Source organism: Gymnoscopelus braueri (genome assembly GCF_963280865.1).
Source record: "Gymnoscopelus braueri genome assembly, chromosome: 11".
Classification (NCBI taxonomy): Eukaryota; Metazoa; Chordata; class Actinopteri; order Myctophiformes; family Myctophidae; genus Gymnoscopelus; species Gymnoscopelus braueri.
Genome location: NC_137613.1, coordinates 38,698,106 through 38,718,513, shown reverse-complemented (window position 1 = coordinate 38,718,513; position 20,408 = coordinate 38,698,106). Strand labels below are relative to the sequence as shown.

The 20,408-nt window shown below is 42.6% G+C and overlaps 1 protein-coding gene across 2 annotated transcripts in view; it reads right to left on the bottom strand.

Moving 5' to 3' along the window:
* Positions 1 to 561: 561 nt before the first annotated feature.
* tnxbb (tenascin XBb) overlaps positions 562 to 20,408 on the bottom strand; it is a 43,110-nt gene continuing 23,263 nt past the window's right edge. Inside the window, exons 8-21 of one of the 2 annotated variants that reach the window (XM_080441338.1) lie at positions 20,231 to 20,384; positions 18,673 to 18,942; positions 12,991 to 16,467; positions 10,463 to 10,585; positions 9,881 to 10,024; positions 8,333 to 8,452; positions 7,791 to 7,940; positions 7,186 to 7,322; positions 6,617 to 6,749; positions 5,821 to 5,972; positions 5,205 to 5,301; positions 3,897 to 4,052; positions 2,327 to 2,490; positions 562 to 2,013 (exon numbers count right to left, since the gene is read on the bottom strand). In XM_080441338.1, coding sequence (XP_080297464.1) covers positions 1,912 to 2,013; positions 2,327 to 2,490; positions 3,897 to 4,052; positions 5,205 to 5,301; positions 5,821 to 5,972; positions 6,617 to 6,749; positions 7,186 to 7,322; positions 7,791 to 7,940; positions 8,333 to 8,452; positions 9,881 to 10,024; positions 10,463 to 10,585; positions 12,991 to 16,467; positions 18,673 to 18,942; positions 20,231 to 20,384 — 5,379 coding nt within the window. In that variant the 3' untranslated portion in view covers positions 562 to 1,911. The remainder of the gene's footprint in view (positions 2,014 to 2,326; positions 2,491 to 3,896; positions 4,053 to 5,204; positions 5,302 to 5,820; positions 5,973 to 6,616; positions 6,750 to 7,185; positions 7,323 to 7,790; positions 7,941 to 8,332; positions 8,453 to 9,880; positions 10,025 to 10,462; positions 10,586 to 12,990; positions 16,468 to 18,672; positions 18,943 to 20,230; positions 20,385 to 20,408) is intronic. The other variant, XM_080441339.1, reaches the window with a different exon arrangement.

The following is a 20,408-nucleotide window of genomic DNA, read 5'->3' as shown; positions in this document are numbered from 1 at the left end:
TATATTCCAGGCAACAGCACAGACCCTTTGTCAAGTCCCGCTCGTGGTTGTGCCCCTCTTCGCACCCATTGGTTGCTGTTTCTTGGTTGGACAAAAATCCTTTCTCTCCATCCACGACCATTGAAATAACGGGTTCTTCAGTTGCTTTGTCTTGATATTTAGTGTATTCAATTCTTATTTTAAACTTGCTCTCAGTAAAAAGGAACATCTCAGTATATATTGACTGGGCATAAATTATGTTTTTAAATGTTTTAGCAAATTCCACATAAACAACCATAAGGCGGGTAGAACATGGATCAATCAGAAGGCTGACAATGGGTATAGATGCTTGTACTTTCAGTATTAAAGTATTAACGTTTCAGTGATAAATATATTCACCAAATGATAAAAATAATAGAAACACTACCACTAATAAATAATATAATGACTATGATTAGTTAGTTTGTTCTCATTCAAATGATGGGCATTGAGGTGGGAAATACCACAGAAACTTCACACTAAATACAATGCCCATATAGACCTTTATTCACAAATCTGTATGACAGCACAAAAGTATTTAAGGATTCAGAAATTAAATTATAATTTCCACCTTTTTTATTGTATTAACAGGGGCATAAAAACAACAACAACAACAACTATAAAATAAAAATTAAAGGACATAAAAAAGACAACAAATCAACCAGACAAACACTGAGGAACCAAGTCAAGTACAAACAGAAATCTCCATCACTCACCCGCTCATTTCCACAGTGATGATGATGATCATAATGAAGGGACAGTGCATACAATATATATATATATACAGCTTAGAATGATGGGCAGCAAAATGTTTTACAGCAGGGCAGTCCAAACTATGCCCCGAGGGCCCAATATGGCCCCCCACATAAAGCTTTTCTTTTGACCCTCTAGGGTACCAAAGAGTGGTCTATTTTGATGCACATTTATTTGAGAAGTGGTTGCTAAACGTTTTTAAAGAGCATAACAAACATAATTACACACCACCTTTATAAATGATCACAGCCGTGTTTTTAATTATTATACATTTTTTATTTTGTTTTGTTTTGGTCCTCCTTTTCCACAACAAAGAAGATTAAAAAGCCTTGGTCATGTCACATGAGCATTAAAACATTGAGACAATGAAGGTAAGAAAAAAAAAGGTACACCTTTATTAATCCCATAGGGGAAATTCAGTTTCAGCTTCACCTAGCTGTTGGCTGCTCAGATGCTGATGAGGATCGTTCGGCTGCAGCCATGCGTCCTGTTGAAGTTTCCTTGGCATGTACATTGGTCCTCTACCTACTCACTGATTGTGTCAGCTAAATGATTACACAATAGTTTGGTGCTGATATTACTGTGCGCAAAAGTTTATTTTTATATATATATTTTGGATAATTTAAACTTGACTGTTCCCAGCACAACACTTAAAGTAAAACATAGTGTAACATGTTATTTCTCTAAAAGGTTTGTGCAGCCCTGCTGTAAAGAGTAGAGAATACAAAAATTGGGAAACAAAAGAAATCTGAGAAAACTGTACAATCTACAGTAACATACTGATAACTGTCCACCATACATTTAAAAAATATGTCTTCTCGCTCTTGTCTGGAGTGGTAGCAAGGCAACTTTTAGATGCTTGGTTTATATGTGTATTCATACAGCACCTTTTGTTATGCATGTGTTTGTAACTTCTCCCTCCCTCTCTCTCTGAATAGATATTTGTGTGGATGTGTCTGTGTATGAATTTTCCATGCGCATCTGACTGTCCACTGTCACATCCGTGCATATGAGTTCATACATGTTTGTTCATATGCCCCTCGTGTTCATGAAGAAAGCCTCTCCCATTCTCTCTCTCTCTCTCTCTCTCTTTGTCTCTCATTCTAGACCTCTTTCAGTCTGCCACTCTCTCATCATCCCTTATCCTTGGGCCGGAGGGGGGTGGAAGGCAGCTGGTCTCATCTTCATCTCAGCAAAGGGGATGGAGTGTTCCTTTCCTTTCCATGAGGTCCAAATTATACCCTGACAGAAACACACAGAAACAGATACCTTGCTTGAACCTGAGAGACTTAAGTTCTAAGATCTAAATTCAACAAAAGTCAGCAATTTGGTTTATTTTAAAGAAAAGCAGGATGTTCACTCCCCCACATATTTCATCCAAGCAGACAACAGGAAAGTTGGTTCAGAGACAGTGTAAGAAAGACATAGCACACAGAAAGAGGGCAATGATGGGATGGGATTGTAGACCACCTTACTACATTAAGAAAATGTAGTGCTTGAAATAATAGACCATCCCCTCTGCTACATGTTTGACATTTGTGTGTTCTTGTAGTACCTGGTGTTTAACATCAATGCCGTAGAGCCCGTTGAGGTTGGCCTCGTGGCAGTTCTTGTACCACCAGCCTGCGCGATAGGACATGGCACAGCGTGTGATGAAAGGTGAGGGGTCGCGGTCCTTGGTGGAGAACAGACGGCCATTGTGGTAGGTCATAGAGTCACCTATAAGGATGGAGCAGAGGTTAAGGGAGAGGAGACTATTACTGTTCAAAGACCAGTGGTTATGGCACAATTATATAAAGCACACAATGGCCCTCATTTATCAATGGAACGTACAAACCAGCTTAAATTCGAGCCCAGGAATCAGCTTACGACCACGTTCACGTGAGATTTATCAAGCAGGTGTACCCAATCACAGCGTAAGATTTGTCCGCTGTTGCTAAATGTGGTGGAGCCTCACCCCACCTGTTTTTCAACATGAAGAAGCGGAATACGGCCGAGAAGAGGAACTTCTCCGACATGTGAAAGATATACCACCAATCATCTCCGTGGATTCACACACAGCTACACAGCACACACCCCTATCATACGCGCGGAATGGCACATGCTATTTGCATACCACCCCGATACCTGACGCAGAAACGTTCAATAAGAAATAACACAAATAAAACTAAAATACGACCACATTCAAAACAGCGCAAGTCCAGTCAACTATAAGGTGTCACGATATGTCAGAAGAATGCGTCTGGGGAAGAAAAGAATATATATATATATGCATCTTCTTTTTTTTAGTCATAAGTAAAGATATATCCTAAACGAAAACCTGAATCATGAATTAAATAATAAGTAGCCTACGCGTTGTCTGTTTCCCGTAGGCCTACGTTGTTCGATCGTAGGGTTTATACAGTAGGCTATCCTTGCACATAACTCCAGAAAGTAGCCTACTGTAGGCTACCCAAGTTGGGAGACATCACTCTCCATGAAAATATTCCAGCGCAGCAATCCCCCAAATCCTCTCGCATGTATGCGCTCATATGTCTTAACACAGAGCCAGTAAAGCACTGTTGAAATGGCTGAATGATTAAGTATCTAACTTGTAACATTGTAAATATGTTATATTGTTTTTAATTGCTTGATTTTCATTGCTTGTACACTTGGAAATATCCTAACAATTTCATATGACACATCGTCGATGTATGCCTTTACAATTTCTTTTTCCCCACAAGTATTATTTATTAGTTTTATAGCTATACATTTTTGGAGTGAATACATATGTTTAGATGCCTGTCAGATGGTCAGACAATGCTGCTCCGCATGTCTACGATGGAACAAACAGGTGTAGCCAAAGTCTACACGTCCTCAGACCAGACGTGACATCTGAGTGTGCCAAAGGCACAAGTCAAAGGCACGATAGAATGATAAATCCCGACAATTGCGGCGATCTCTGCGTACGCCCGTTTTTTGATCTGTGCAACTTTGATAAATGAGGGCCAGACTGAATGTGGAGAGGAGAGGAGAGGAGATAGTTTTACATTTCGTTGGTGGTACTCCAATGTTTTGTATTTATTTTCCGAGCCTATAGTCCCTTGCTATTCTTTTCTTTTCTATTCTATTCCATGATTCCTCACCAGCTGTCCCACTGTACCCCGCCACTGTCAGCTTGTAGTGCCTCTTGGCGAGCTGGAAGGTTGTGTATTTGGCAAACACCGCCTGATCTCCCTCCCTCAAGTCCACACGAAGACCCATCTTAGTCGTGGTTGTCAGGTTGTGGAGATGGTCCAGACCTGGAGGGGAAGAAACAGTATAGTCGGTATCTAATAAGCCAAGTAACTGTTAGTTGACCACTTAGCAGCACCACTAAAGCACTAGGGGTATGTTTGATGCCTTGCTCAGAGGCACCTTTGCAACAGGTGATGAGGGAGGGGGAGAGCATCTAACTTTTCCCAGCTGTTCTAAAACTTCAAATGGACGATCTTCTGGTTTTAAGCCAAGATACACTATTGACGCAGCTGAACCTACTGCAAAACCCATTTAATTCAGGTGACGTGCTGTGTTAGAAAAATAGACCCTCCACTACCAACTCCTGTTCAACATTAACCTGCCAAAAATTGTGCTACACTGTTGACTTCAATTTCCACATTAAACTGATTCCTCTCATATGTTGGTGCTGTGCGTTGTGTCATACTCTCTTGCCAAACAGTGAGTCTGTTTATGCATTCGAGTGCACTGCTCACGGCAAGGACTGTTTACACAGGAACTGAGACGGTTTAGACAAGTGGTTCTCAACTGGTATCACACTGGGACCCAAATGTTGTGTTAGTTATAGCCATCTTTAAGCAATCCTGTCAGAACATTTCTGGGTCCATTTAGGGTTGAGAGATGTCTTTTAACAGTGCTTCTCAAACTTTGTCATGTCAAGGACCCCCCAAATTGATATTTATTTGGCCACAGACCTCCGTCTGAAAAGATTTGAAGAGATTTGTGTTTAAAAAATTCTAAATGATTTCAAATGTTTAAAATCTTTTGTAGATTTTTCAAAGAGTTTCAGATATAGCAGATCTAAAAGCTCACAACGAGTCGCATTGTGATGCGCTGTGAGCTTGTGGATCGGCAATTTATAAGTATAAGATACCCTTAAAGTGGTTAAACTGATTATGGTGTTCAATTAACTAATTTTCCTGGGTACCCCCTTGAACCGCCTCAAGACCCCTGGGGGGGTCCCCGGACCCCACTTTGAAAACCACTGGTGGTCTAAAACAGTTGTGTTCAATGAAGGAGGAGAGAGACAGGGAGAGAGAGAAAGAGAGAGGGAGGAGTGGAAAATTGAGGGAGAAGTGGACGGGAGGAGGAGAGGAAAAAGCGGAGGATTAGAGAGTGAGAGAGGTGGAGGAATGGAGCAAGGAAAGCATTATGATGAATGGCTTCATCTGTCCTACCCAGCCAGAATTCCCCACTCAGGTCTCCAAAGCCCCGGACATAGTCCTTCCAACCACGGAAGAAATCCACTGAACCATCCTTTCTCCTCTGGAAGACCTGCAAATGCACACGCGCACGCGCGCACACGCACACACGCGCACACACACACACACACACACACACACACACACACACACACACACACACACACACACACACACACACACACACACACACACACACACACACACACACACACACACACACACACACACACACACACACACACACACACACACACTCACACACACACACACACACACACAGTGGCTATCAATTGCTATCAAACCAACAGGATTCTCACTTAAGCACAAATGTCTTGAAATTCAATGTGATAAAAAAAGTCAAAGGGAGAGAGGGCAGTCTGCTCCCTGCTGTTTTTCTTGTGTCCTTTTTGTTGTTGTTGTTTTTGGGACAGAGACAGACAGTAGGAGATAGAGTAAAGAAGATACAGGAGAGAAGGCTGTGGTGCCTAATTCAAGTGAGCCAAACCCACTGCTACGCCATCGGCAAGCACAAGGACAAAAAAAAAAAACTTTTAGGGTATGCCTGACTTAAACACTAAGGTCACGTTACCGTCCAGCCTCCTCCATCTGTCTCCATGTCACAGTAGACCATCACAGAAGGGCCAGGTCTGCCCATGAGGAAGATCTCAGCCTCCCCAGACTCTCTGATGCCATTCAGTAGCTCCTGAGAGCAGTCTGTAGGGAATGGGTATCGCAGGGTACCTGACGGAGAGATGCAATGGAGGGAGGGATGGATGGATATGTGCAGGGATGGAGGGCACGAGGGGTGGAGGAGGGAGGGAGAGATGGAAGGATGGTTGGAGGGAAAGGAAGATGAGACAAAAAAATTAAACAAAGATGGGACAAGGCAGCAAGAGGAGAGAGGGAAAATAATAGTGTGAGAACAGATGAGAGAAAGAATCAAAGTTGCTATTCTGGTAATTCATTTTGTGGATAGCCCACTTTGTCAAAAATATTTTACTGAGACGAACAGCAGGAAAAGCGAGAGAGAGACATAAGTGCAGAGGAAGGCACACGGCTGATTTCTCTGGCAGTATCTGGTAACAGGAACCCTCACCCCAAGGCACACTCGCCCCCATTTCTTTTGCAGACCACTCGCCCCCAGTGGTTCTTGTATTCTTGTAATCGTTTTACTAAGGTTAAGGTTAGGAATACGTTTAGGGTTAAGCATAGTTTTACCGCCGGATTACCGCCGGATTAGACCCGGGGCGAGCGTGTTTTGGGGCGAGCGTTCTTGTATTCCAGGATCTGATTCCAGGCCAGCAGTGGAACATTTAGTTCCAATCGACAGGCATCATTTTCATAGGCAGTTTCACATTAGAGGCATAATTTGCCTCCTTGTTTACCTGTGGTGAATTCAGTAGATATAGCACCAGTGTAGATTCCTCTACTCTCTGCTTGCAGCGAGGCTGTGTATTTAGCACCAGGGTGGAGCTTCGCCAACTTATACTCTGTGACTGTGGCGTCAACAATCACTTCCTGTAGAGAGGGAGAACGGGGAAGACATCTTAAAAAATACAAACAACCAAGAACATATTTCCTAGTGACTGAGGATTTTGGAACACAACAACAAGTTGTCAGAAACTGTATTTACTTACGTTAAAATACACAAATAAATACATTTCTGGTACATTTCTGGTGCATACATCATTTATAGTGAGTCTCAACTCAAATAAAAGTAATGTTTAATAGTGTTTTGAGAAAAACACATTTATGTGGAATGGTTATTGTGAAATATATATCAGTGAAAACGGTCGAAACGGTTCCACAGTATGATTTTAACACCCAGGGATTTTCTGCGTGTTTGCAGTGAATTGAGTCACTGAAAGGATCTCTAGCCTAACTACTGACTACTGTACTATGGTAGCCTACAGGTAAGTTAGCATGTGCGTTAACCAATGCGCATGTCTCTCACCTTCATCTCCTGTCCTTCCGTCTGATAGGTCAACCTGTAGCTGCCCACAGCAGTCGGGGGCCGTTTCCATGACAACAGTGCTGTGCGTGGGGTCACCTGGCTGGCTTGGAGTTCACGCGGCACGTCTCCTCCAGACCCTGTTGGAAAGAGAGAGAGAGACAAGTGGTTATTGAACATTAATGTAATGTAATGTCTGCTAAATGACTGTAATGTGTGTGTGTGTGTGTGTATGTGTGTATGTGTGTATGTGTATGTGTATGTGTATGTGTATGTGTGTGTGTGTGTGTGTGTGTGTGTGTGTGTGTGTGTGTGTGTGTGTGTGTGTGTGTGTGTGTGTGTGTGTGTGTGTGTGTACACTATGTGTGTGTTTATATGGTACTTCTGGTAGCAGTGCATTGTAGCAGAAGCAGAAAATACATCCCACCAGGCTTCCTACTATAGCTAGCTTATGATAGTGGCAGTGCCAGTGAATGTGTGTGTGTGTGTGTGTGTGTGTGTGTGTGTGTGTGTGTGTGTGTGTGTGTGTGTGTGTGTGTGTGTGTGTGTGTGTGTGTGTGTGTGTGTGTGTGTGTGTGTGTGTGTGTGTGTGTGTTCGTTCTACTGACCGCTGGTCGTAGTGAAGGCAGTGCTAGCAGGTGAGCTCTCCAGCTTGCCCAGTTGGCTAGTTATAGTTACAGTGTAGGTGGTTGATCCTTCCAGGCCTTTCAAAGGCTGTTCCGCTGCGTTTCCTGACACTGTGATCCTTATATCTGACCCTGGGGGGCGGGGGGGGGGGATTAATGTACATGACAGTTTATAAACAATCAGTCAGTGAGTGAGTGAGTGAGTGAGTGAATGAATGAGTCAATCAATCAGTCAATCAGTCAGTCAGTCAGTCAGTCAGTCAGTCAGTCAGAAAGTGTGTCTGCCAGAGCACCTGCCTCTCTGTCTGTCTATTTATTACAGTTGGCTGTAATGGAGAAACTGTGAGTTAAATACCCCCAGTTTGCCGTTTCCTTCCCTTTTTCTCCAACCCAGATTCTTCCAGAGGGATTATAACCGTCAACATTGTGGTGTCATTAAAGCGTACTTCTGTAACCTCTAGATTATGTATGAGTTCAGATCGCCTTATGGTTATAATGATAGCAAACATCCATCGCTCTCCTACCTTTCCCTGAGCCATACACGATGGAGTACTTGTCAACCCTTGCCAGTGCTGGTCGCCACAACAACAGGGCTTTGGAGTCAGTGATGTTGATTGCCTTTAGGTCTGTTGGCGGGTCAGGTACTGAGAGAGGAGATGAACAGAGGCAGAGAGGGAGTCAGGGAGAAAGAGGGAGACGGAGGGATAGTTAGAAACAGAAAGAGAGACAGACAGATAGAGAGAGTTTATCGGGACTTGTTACCACATTGTAAAATCCCAAAGGCTTTCCATTCATCAATATGACTTAAGCAAAGTCTGTTGGAATTTACTCAAAGTGTTTTGACACGGTGCAGAGGGCTGATGCAGATCCAAAAACAGAGAAGCCCTCAGAGAAAATATAAAAATGCATAGATCTTTCCAAGATCCGCCACCTGCTACAGCCATCAGGGGCCATAAAAAATGAAAAACACACACAAAACTAAGTGCAAATACAAGGCTACAACACAATATGATTTTTGACAGATATACAGTTAAAACACATAGAACTGAATAGTCATCTACATGAAATACACAAAATACTGTGTTTTATTGTTTTGTTGCTAAAATAAGTGTAAAATATCTCTATATTGTGATTGTAATCATTGAAGATGTTTGTTCAGCAACAGGGTCTCCATGTCTCTCCAGCTCTTTATCAAACAGAAAATACATTTTCAGGTCAGGACACCAATTTGATCCAATCAGGAGAGATAACTCATAGACAGGATAAACAAGTGAAACTGTGGGCGAAGAAACAAAAATGAGCAGACAAAATAGGAACACTATAAAAATGAAGCTGATGAATGAGCTCTCTCTCCTGATTGGATGAAATTGGTGAGCCCTGTTACTGAACAAACACTCTATACTATTGAGTCTATATGATTACTATAGAGCTTTAACCTTTCAAGAACGCAATAGGCAGACTTTCATGAAACTTGGTGGGAATGATCAACAGGATGCCCCAAAGAGATTATTAACTTGGGGTAAAAGGTCAAGGTCAAAACGGCATAATTGGTCATATCTCAGGCAGAAATGGCAAATTGCATAGCATTTGTGAAGGTATGCATTCTATTCAGTGCCGGTTCTAGGCTGATCAGCGCTCTAGGCGAGATTCCTCTGATGCGGCGGTCCCTTGCCCGCACGCAATTTTTTTCTGGTTTTGGGCGGATTATGATACGTTTTTGGCTACTTTATTTCGGTTTTAGGGTTAGGATTAGGGTTAGGTTAGGGTTATGTTATTTAATTCTGATTTTACCGATTTACTTTTTTTCCGCCTCTCCAAACTGCCGCTCTAGGCGGTCGCCTGTATGGACGCGCCGGCCCTGATTCTATTGAGTGAAATATTTCTAGTTGATCATGCAATAAGATACAGTTTATTATAGTTTATTACAGTTTATATAAAATGTGGTATGCCACCAGGGTGACCCCAATTTCACATTTTTCAATACAAATTACTAATTTTCCACAAAAATCGGAATAACACGAATTAAAGAAAAAAAAGGAGAAGGCAAAACCCTGATTGTAAATGCTACTTACATGTCATGGTAAAATCTTTAATGGGGTCACTCTCGTCCAATCCGAGGACAGAGATAACACTGATCTCATAAGAGGAGCCAGGGGAGAGCTGTGAAAGGTCGAGTGTAGAATCCCCAGAATCCACTGACACAGACACTGGTTCGCCTGAGAGAAAGAGAGCGATTGATTGCTTGTACAATTATTGCTGATGCAAGTTGACAGTTAATCCTAAGTGTTAATTTAACTCTGAGAGTATACCTACGTAAATAAACACTTAAGGGTCCATTTGGTTACATTTGTATACTAAATTGACACTCAGGATTTTACAGTGTTCTAATACAATTGCTAATACAGATGAACTGTATCCTGCATGGCAATAAATGTGTTTGTGTCCAGAAAAAAGTAAAGACAAGGCACTCTATTTTTCTTCTTCGTGTACACAAACGGGAGGGTACTGCAGCATCCCAACCACTATGCCATCAATAGGCACTGGATGTGGAGTTCTCAACCACTCACTCAACCTTTGATAATAATAAACTGTATTTGTATAACACTTTTTAAAAACACAGTTGATGTGTGTTTATCATGTGTTTGTGTCCTTGCCTTCCTCTGTGTGCATGTAGGTGACCTTGAAGGCATCAACATGGTTTTTGGGCTTAGTCCAGGACACGGTGAGAGAGTTTTCTGTCACCTCACTAAACACCAGGTTGGATGGAGGTTCGGGACCTGGACGGAACAGAGGAGACGGTGAGCAAAGAGTGGAGGATAAAAAGAGACAGGGTTGAAAGTAATACAGCCAGAAAATGAAATTAAAGGAAGAAAAGGAATGTAGGAAATAAGGAATCAAGTACAGAGAGGGGAAACAATGGCAGGTGAAGTAACAAGGAAAGGGAACACAAAAGAAGGAAGAAAGAAAGAACAAATGGAGAAATAAAAGATAAAAATATATATTTTTTAAAGTAACAATAACAAAGAGATTGGTCGGGAAGTAAAGAGTCACAAAAAGAATGAAAGACAGAATACTGTAAAACATGTGCTACTCTACCTATACACTGCATGTGTCATACTAACCTTAAGTATTAATTCACACAGCTGCTATTAGTGCTCCAGTGAGATCAATGTGTGTATATATGTACAGTGCAAACATATATACAGTATACATGGCATATACAGACAAACATTGTCACAGCTAAATGCAGACAATGGATCCTGGAAAGCAGCAAAGGAGAAAATAATGAGATTGTAACAGTTAGCTGGTCTTTCAGTCCTGAAAAGAAGATAGCGGAAAAGAAGACACATGGGGCGTTAAGACAAAAAAAGTGTGGAAGACATTTTCAAACAGTTATCAGGATGAACGACGGAATTCATCCCGGTATTAATTTGACACAAAAACTCAAAGAGTTAAAAGTGTAGAATTATATTCGTGACAAGAAATGTGATTTGGAAACAGATTTTCAACCTTGAGTCTGAATTGAGTCCCATAGATTCTGATTCATTGTCCTCTGAAACTGAGGGTTTGTTCAAAAATGAGATAGACCGCATAAAAAAATTACACTTAGTATTACTATTTAGATAAAATAGCTAATGCAAAAAAATAAAAGGAAAGAAAATAAATTATAGCACATTTTGAAACAATAGTTGGTCCAAACATTTTTACAGAACAAAACCTCTGTAGTTAACAAAATGAATGATCAACTGGTGGTGAGTATTTTTTCTGCAAAACAAATACCAATTTTTGGATACAAACTCTTCAATTATAATACTTAACAATTACGAGACATTCAGACCCATGTATAAATGGTTCCTTTGACATTCCTTCATTTGTTAATTTACTTGTGAACTCATAGGATTAAAATCTGCACATTTCAAATTGGGTCTTAGTTGGGAGAGATGCAGACAGACCAAATGTATTGACCAATCATGGTCTTACCCATGGGGTTGGGGTGAGAGGTGAAGTGGGCGAGAGTCAGTGAAGCTGGCTGACAATTAGCTTACCCTGAGTGAGAGAAGACCAGAGCAACAATGAATGAATTGATTTGAATGTGTTTGAAAAGATCAGTGATTTGATGTCAATCCCCAAAACTGAGCCAGCATCCAACAGAGATGTTTTAAATTAAATAAACATTTGGCATTTTCCACATTTGGATAAATTATGTTTTGTCTCATCTTATCAATCTTCTCATTCACCAAACATGTCTGTTGAGTGTTTGCTTAAATTTGGTTCACGACATCAGATCACAGAATGGTTGGCTGCATGAATGACTGAATGAATGAATGAATGAATGAATGAATGAATGAATGAATATTACGATTGTTGCTTCATGAATGTCAGAAGGCTAGGTCATGGATTCACAGAAATTCAAGAATAAATGTATAAAACACAGGGTTAAGACAACAAATAACTGCTTTTCAAGTTCAATGAATCCACCCCATCTCAGGTTTGGGTGAAATCAGCTGAAATCAGCTGATGTAATGCTTGGTTAGAATGAAAACCTGCATAATCAAAGCAACAGAACATGGCTTGGATTAAAAAGCCCTCAGCCTTGCCAAGCACAACAATTTATTGAAACAAACAAATAAACATACAAACAAATGTTACAGTGTCAATGAGCAGCTGATTAAATGAGAACATGTGTTAAATGAGATCACTGATACTGTAATGTAAGAATTTACAGTTTTCAAGAGCACACAGCTCTTGAGGTGGACATGGACAGATGGACATTGAAGCAGCATTTGTGTGAGTAGTGTGAGTGCGCCTCTCAAGACAACAGGACTTTTTAACAGATAACTGTGCTTTTAGAAGACCACAAAATAGGGGAGACATTAAAGTGTAATTCAAAGCACAGGTTTTCAACTATGGTCCTGGGGAAAACCAGCAGTCAAAAGACTATAGATGAAAACTACTGGTCTATAGTTTGTGCTGTATCTGGTGGTGTGATATTAAAACAAATATGTTGTTGCCTTGCACAGAAGCAATTTGTCCCAGTGTTATGATTCCTATAACAGATAATATGCCCTTGAACAATACTGAATGAAGCCTTACCTGCTCACTTTGGACATCAGCTTAATGGCTAAATTGTAAATATGAAAAGCAGTGATTTAAGATGTTTTTACAGTCCAGGGTCTTGTACCTGTGCTGATGACAAGCTTGTGTAGCTTGGAGAGAAGGCCGGGCCCCTTTCCTAGTAGGGTTATGGTGAAGGGGGTCTGTGGAGGGAGATTCTCAAATTGGCAGGAACGAGCAGTACCAGGAACAACTTTGGTGACGGTTTTGTCACTTGCCGTAGAAGGCTCGGCTGTTGTGCTTCCGTGGACCCCAGTAGTGGGCCTTTTGTCATTTACAGGCATAGTACTTTCCTCTCGTAGGCCGTTCTTTCCTGCCTTCCCTCTTCCTGCATCTTCCTCGTTCCCTCGCTCTTCACTAACCCCCTTTGGTTGGTCACCTTTTACATCTTGATCTTTCCTGGTCACAATGAAGTCTGTGTACTTTCCCTCAGGTGCATCCCAGACAACCGTGAACCCATCTGAGCCAACGTTCCTCACCCCCACATAGTCTAGAGGCTCCCCCACAGTGTCTTCAGAAAGAGAATCTTCTGAACCATGTAACTTGCTGGACCCGCCAATTCTCAAGTCTTTGATTTCACTCACTTGGCCCTTTGGGCTTCCAGGATGAGCTGTTTTGGAATCCTCTCCCTCTTGGCTCACAGCAGTGTTGTTTCTCATCTGGGTGTGACCCTGTGTTCTTTTTCTCCCCGGTAAAATTGTTTTCTTCAGGGGTGAGTCTGGTTTCAAGGCTCTGTGGTTCATTGTATCAGGGGAGACTTTGGTTGTGGGTCGAGCTGTAGCTGTACTCCCAGTGCGCGTGTTCACACTGTCACCCTCAGTGCTGGAGTCACGGTCAGAGCCAGTGTGTGTGACGCTGTCCTTGTGAATAGCTCCCTCCTCACCTGATAAGTTAATTTGATTTACAAGTTTGGTTTCCCTCTCGCCTGACTGGGTTGTTTGGATTCCATGGTTGGCATCTACTTCACCCGATTGGATGGTTTGTATTTCAGTTGTACCGTCATCACCTCCTAATTGGAGAGGCTTACGCAGCGGGCCTTTCTGTGGGTGATGAGGTGGCCTCAAGTTTGGACGGGTCCTGTTCTGAAAACGGGCCAGATATGGGTGGGTACGCTTTGGGAAGGCACCATTGGGGGGTTGGCGGTAGAATGGAGGTTTTCCATTCATTCTCACAGTCTGATTGTGTTTTGGACCAATTGACACAACTGTAGTCGTACGTTCTCTGTCTCTACTTGCATGACCTTCTTGCTCTGTTCCTTCAACTGGATGTGATTGTTTGGAAGGAAAAGATGAAGATACAGGGAATGGTATCTCACTGGAGGACACATCCTCTTTCTCTGTCTCCATTTCAGGGTTAAAAGGTGGGGAGGGATGATGAGGGGGTCTCAAGTTTGGACGGGTTCGGTTCTGGACAGATCCAATGTTTGGGTGTGGTCTCCTTTGATAGCCAACTTTAGGGGAAGGACTGTGTATTGGAGGCACCCCTGCTGTCAAAGTTCTTGTCTGGTTCTGTTTAGCTTCAATTGACATAACTTGTGTCACGCCTTCACTTTCACTGCTTGTACGCTTCAAGTTTTCACTGTCAATAACTGAAAATGATTCTTCTAATGATGAGGAAGAGGGTAATTCAGTTGAAGTTATCTCTTTCCTCTCTGTGTCTGTCTCAGGAATTGCAGGTTTCAGGGTGCGATATGGGGTCCTCGAATTTGGATGTGTCCTGTTTTGAAACGGTCGCATATGTGGTTGAAGGCGATGTGGGTACCCACCATTTGGTGGAGGACGGCGGATTGAGCCACCTCTCCAAGGTTTTGTCTGGTTTCGTCCAAGTCCAAGTGACACAATTTTTATTTCCCCTGACCTATCTGTTCTCATGTCCTTGTCTTGTGCACTATCATCAACTGTAAAAGACTCTTTTGAACTGGAGGAAGATGATGAAGATTGATATGGTAATTCACTTGAAGATCCGTGATCTGTGTCTTTCCTTTCTGCATTTTTGGGCTGAAAGCGACGGGGGGGAGGTCTTAAATTTGTCTGGGTCCTGTTTTGAAAAGGTGACCCATTTGGGTGTGGGCGATATGGATAGCCACCTTTTGCAGGAAGGCGACGGAATGGGGGTACACCCCCTTCTCTGAGGGTGTGCGTTTGGTTTTGTTTGGTTCCAAGTGACCCCCCAGCTGTAATCCTTTCATCATTTGTGATTTTGGCAACCTTTGGTTTATTCCCCATGTCTGATATGTCTGAGACATGTGATGATGAGGATGATGATGATGATGATGATGATGATGATGATGATGGAGAAGTTAACAAAGAAGATGATGTTGGAGAAAGTGATGTTAATGCTGATGAAGTTGAGGATGACAATGGTACTGATGGTGGTGGTGATGGTGAGGTTGATGAAGAAGATAATGAGTGTGGTGACAAATATGATGGTAACAATGATGATGTCCGTGAAGATGATGATAATGAAGAAGAGGAAGCTGCTGATGATGATGATAATGGTGCCAGACCCTTTAATATCTGCTGCCTCATCGAATCTGCATCCAAATTAAGGCCAGACGGTTGCGACAGATGCACAGAGAACGTCTTAATCTTCAAACCATCAAAAGTGTCTGTCAGGAGCTGATGTAAAGTATCTCGTCCTGTGGCTGATAAGGGCTCCAAACTTGAGGACGACTCTTTGTCATGCTCTTTTCCGGGTATATTAAGACCGCTTTCATCCATTTCAGAAGAACTGGGTTGTGTGTCAAACGAAGGGCCACCTTCAGTCGATGCCCCATCCGCCCTACCCCCGCTGACTCTATCTTTGAGGGGCAGCTTGAAATGTGACACTTTAATTTTGTTTAAACACTTTCCATTGTTAGGAACAGTCCCATTGTGCTCTGATGACACGGGGTGTACCACACCCTCTGCTTCAGTCCCCGTTGCACTTTCTCTGGTTTTCATTCCAACCTCTGCTGATTGCTCCTCTGAATCATGACTAACTGTTGGCTTTGAGGAGCTGCTTTGAACATCAGTTCCGGAATTGATCCCAGCTGGTGTTATCTTTGTAGGATTTTCATCATCTTCTCTCTCAGTGCTTGATGTCTTTATGCCAGACTGTTTCACTGTCAATGCTAGCACTTTGTCTCCTGTAGTTGGCAATCCTGGTTTCCGGCTTTCAGTGTCTAGTGGGGTCCTTTCCTTTATCCCCACTAATGGTTTCCTGGCTGGAAGCTTTTTCAGAGGACCAGGCCCAAACTGTCTCCCTCCAGGTCCAAGTCTGGTTCCGTTAAGTCGGAACAAGCCAGGGCCAATTGGTTTCTTTGCGCCATTTCTTGTGAACACTTTTCTTCTTGCTGTTACATTGGCGGCAGCCCCTTTGGGCTCAACAACAGCACCTCTGGGTGAATCTCGTCCACTTGCGTCTCCACTTCTCCCCTTTTGGTCGGGGGCCGTGTCGTCAGGTGTCACGTGCAATGCTTGGCCTTTGCCATTGATGTCTCGTCCTGGCGCCAGCGTCACCTGTGTGGATACGGTTGCTGTAGTAACCAGGGACCACGCCTTCCCTACAGGTGTAAATGGAGGTAGCATGTGGAATCAAAAGTTGTTGTTCTATGCTGGTTCTAATTAGGAAAATGAATATTGTTAGAAGCATAATGAAACTGTTGAATGACTTTTAGTGAACCTGCTTTCTCAGTTTGGTACAGTATGTTATTATTTAAATAATAATAATAATAATTAAATAAATAATTTAGGTCACTGGTGTCCATATGGTACCTGCAAAGAAGTGAAAATATGATTATTGTTCTTCAAAGAAACTGCAATCTTTCATTGAATTGTTTGGAGGAGTTTGCAGGACAAATCATCAGTAGCTGTTCAAAGGCTGGCTGTTGGGGAGAGAATATAATGACCTTCTCCAGGACAAAGAAATCAGATGATATTAATTAAAAAATGTATTAATATTGTATTGAACATATGTCTTATGAATAAGAGAGAAAGGGCTCAGCTTTCATCTGGTATGGTTTTTGTGTAAAGTTCACACCTCAGATCGTTAACTTTCACAACATTTGTCTTCGTTAAAATAAGTTTCATATAATGTGTTCCAGTGACTAATGAGGTGTCTGTACATATTAGCTTGCACTGGGATACACTGTGCAGCAGCAAGGCAAGGCTGGCCTCACATAGGATGGGAACGCATTTCTTTTCCTTTTATTTTATATGGATGGGTTGAATTATACCAGTAATTATAGATACAGTATTTATACTGTTTTTCAAAGCAGACAGGCCACTTCCCATCTGTTCTTTATTAAAAGGGAGTGTAAGTGATATATGTATGTTTGTAAAAAAAAGTGTGCTCCTCGGAGCGCAGGTCTCCGCCAGGTTGGGTTGCCTATCCAGGACCCGCTATGGCGGTCATAGCCAATTTGAATGGAATACATAATATCTGACTGATACGTCTTGACTCTTGATCATAAGACGGACAGATGGACGGACGAACGGTTGGACAGGAGAATGAGAGAGAACCCCATAACGATCATTAGCAGCTTCCAGTTCTAGTTCCTGTTCTAATTTTGTATACTCACTTTGTGTCATCACTTCCAATTTCACTTGTTTATCCTGTATGAATTCTCTCCCCTGATTGGATAAAATTGGTATCCCGAACGGAAAATGTATTTTCTGTTTACTGAAAAAATATCACTTACACCCCCTTTAATAAAGTTTTTCTACTTCAAAGTTCACCTTTGCTTTCTTTCTGTGTTCACATGTTTTTCTCTCTGTGTGAGTTCTAATATTACTTGTGAGCTTGTAGATCGGCTATTTTCGCTACCTTTGCACATAAATCAGTGCCCTGGTATAAAATAGGGCACTGGTCAATGAAAAAAGGAAACACATAGGGCGGGTTGTACAAGAGTAAAGACCTGCCCACCACCGGGGAGGGTTTGAATCTACCGAGGTGCATCCGGCTTGACCCAGCGTCTATACGAACACAATTGGCCTGTTTTCGGGGGAGGAAAGCTGGGTGGGAGAGGGTGATATTTGTCACTGCATGTACTCCTACGGGCTGGGGTGGCACCTGTCAGCAGGGAATGTTGAGCGGGAGGAGTAGGATGAAGGGTCTACTACATCCTCCCAGTGGGGGCTACTCACTGGTAGGTGAGTGGTGAGCTAGTAGGGTACAACAGCAGCGGAAAGCAGTAGGAGGAATTTATTCACATAACGACTAAATTGGGGAGGAAAGGGCAAAAAAATTATTGGATACAAATAAAATAAAAACATGTAGAAAAAATGCTCCAGGGGGCGCTGTAGCGGACCCTGTGGTAATTAATAATTAGACCTACTTTCCCGCGGGGGAATTTTTTTTCAGTTTCACCCAGCTGATGGCTGACCGAGGGACGGGGAGGGGGAGCAGATAGGGGTTGAGTGTCTTGCTCAGGGACACCTCGACACATTGCTGGCCTGGCTAAGCTATGGCCTGACCTCACTGATGAAATGCATATATTTAAGACACTATTGTGTGTGTGTGTGTGTGTGTGTGTGTGTGTGTGTGTGTGTGTGTGTGTGTGTGTGTGTGTGTGTGTGTGTGTGTGTGTGTGTGTGTGTGTGTGTGTGTGTGTGTGTGTGTGTGTGTGTGAGAGCGCGCGTGTGCGTGTGTATCTGGGGGGATGTGCAAACAAATATAAATTACCTTGTGTTAATTAACAATAGATCATTCTTCACTATAATATTCAGATATTAGTAACTATTATCCATCGGTATATACTGCAACTCACCTGGAGTAGCTTGGGTAGTGGCAGGTTCACTTATCATTTGGCCCTTCTCTGCCACCAGCATGATGTCATACAAACGCCCCGCCTCCAGCTGATCGATCTGGGCAGAGGTTCTTTCAGGTGGGAGGGTCATTTCTGGGCCACTCCCAACTCCATCATGGGGCGAGACTGTCAATCTGTACCTGTCAATCTCGCCCTGCGATTGCTCCCACTGGACGACTGCAGAAGTGGTGGTTGTCTTGACGACCTGAAGGTTTGTGGGGCTGGAGATGACTGGGTGGAAGAGAAGAAGGATATTTCTGTACAAGAATGACAGGCAGACACAGAATAGACTGAAATTCAAAACTGACCTGTCTCAAGTAGATTGGGAATTTGAGGCAAATAGGTATAGGATAGGCCAGGTATTTATTTGAAATAATGTTAAGTGACCACCATTAAGAAATGTCTCACTAGAAAGTGGTCGAAACCGGTGGTACCTACAATTGAGGAATAGATTGAAATAATTTTATTGCACTGTTGCAAAAAATAAAGAATAAAAAATAAAAAACACACTTTTTAGCCCATATTTACCCACTTAATCCCTATTATACTTATTTGACTGGGGTCCCCCAGGGCTCTATACATTTGCACATTTTTCCCTCTTCACCAAAACTCTTTGCTGAAAGTAGCCTATCCACAATGCGTGTTGAGCTTGAGATAGGCTATTTTCGCCCAATGTTTTCCCCAAAATAGGGATGCTAGTGTTCATGTGGCTAATCAGGTCACACACGCCCAGGGGTGTAGTTCCACAAACAGAGTGTTACACACACACACACACACACACACACACACACACACACACACACACACACACACACACACACACACACACACACATGCACACACACATTTGGGAGCAACAGAGTGCAACAACTTTTGTACAGTTGGCTCTTGAGCTGAATTCCAAGCTTAGAGTTAAGTCGAGCCAATGGATGAGACTCGTTCTCGGAGTTTCCCAGGAAGTTCAGGGATTTGAACTGTCAATGTTTCCATCGCAAATCAACTTCTCTAACTGTTACACAACCACTGCCCAACAACAAACACTCCAAAACAGATGGTGAGGTGATAAGAGTGGAAGAGGTGGAGTAGAATTTTCATAAATCTTTCAAAACAAAAAAACAATGCTGTTGTTATTCAAAGGAAAACCCATCAGTGCAGTGAGGGTCCTTCTGAGAATTATTTTTTCAAGCACCTGAACCCCTAGTTAGCCTTGCCCGGAGTGCCTCAGGGGTCCACAGTAAGCCCACGACTTTCTCCCTCTTCACTAAATATATTAGCTGAAAATAGCAGATCTACAAGCTCAAAACACGTCACAACGCAACACGCTGTGAGCTTGTAGATCGGCTATTTTCACCGACAGTTAAACCCCCAGAATAGGGTTCAAGTGGTTGAGATCACAGTTCAACTGTGATTTGCTTGCTGCTGTCAAAATAGACAGCGTGGTCTATTTTGGTCCTAGTATCTCCTATAGTGTCTCTATAGGTAAATAAAAAGGCACAAAAGTGAATGAAAGAAACTCAACGGGTCATGAAGTCTGCAGAGCTGCCTTCGCCCATCCTGCCGTCGATCTCTCCTGTGATGGTAGCGCTGTACTCTTGGCCTGCTGCCAGGCCGGTCTGCGTGTATGAGGTCAGACTGCCCTCCACCTGCACTGAGATCTGCTGGTCACTCTCTTTCTATAAAACGCATGGAAGACAGAC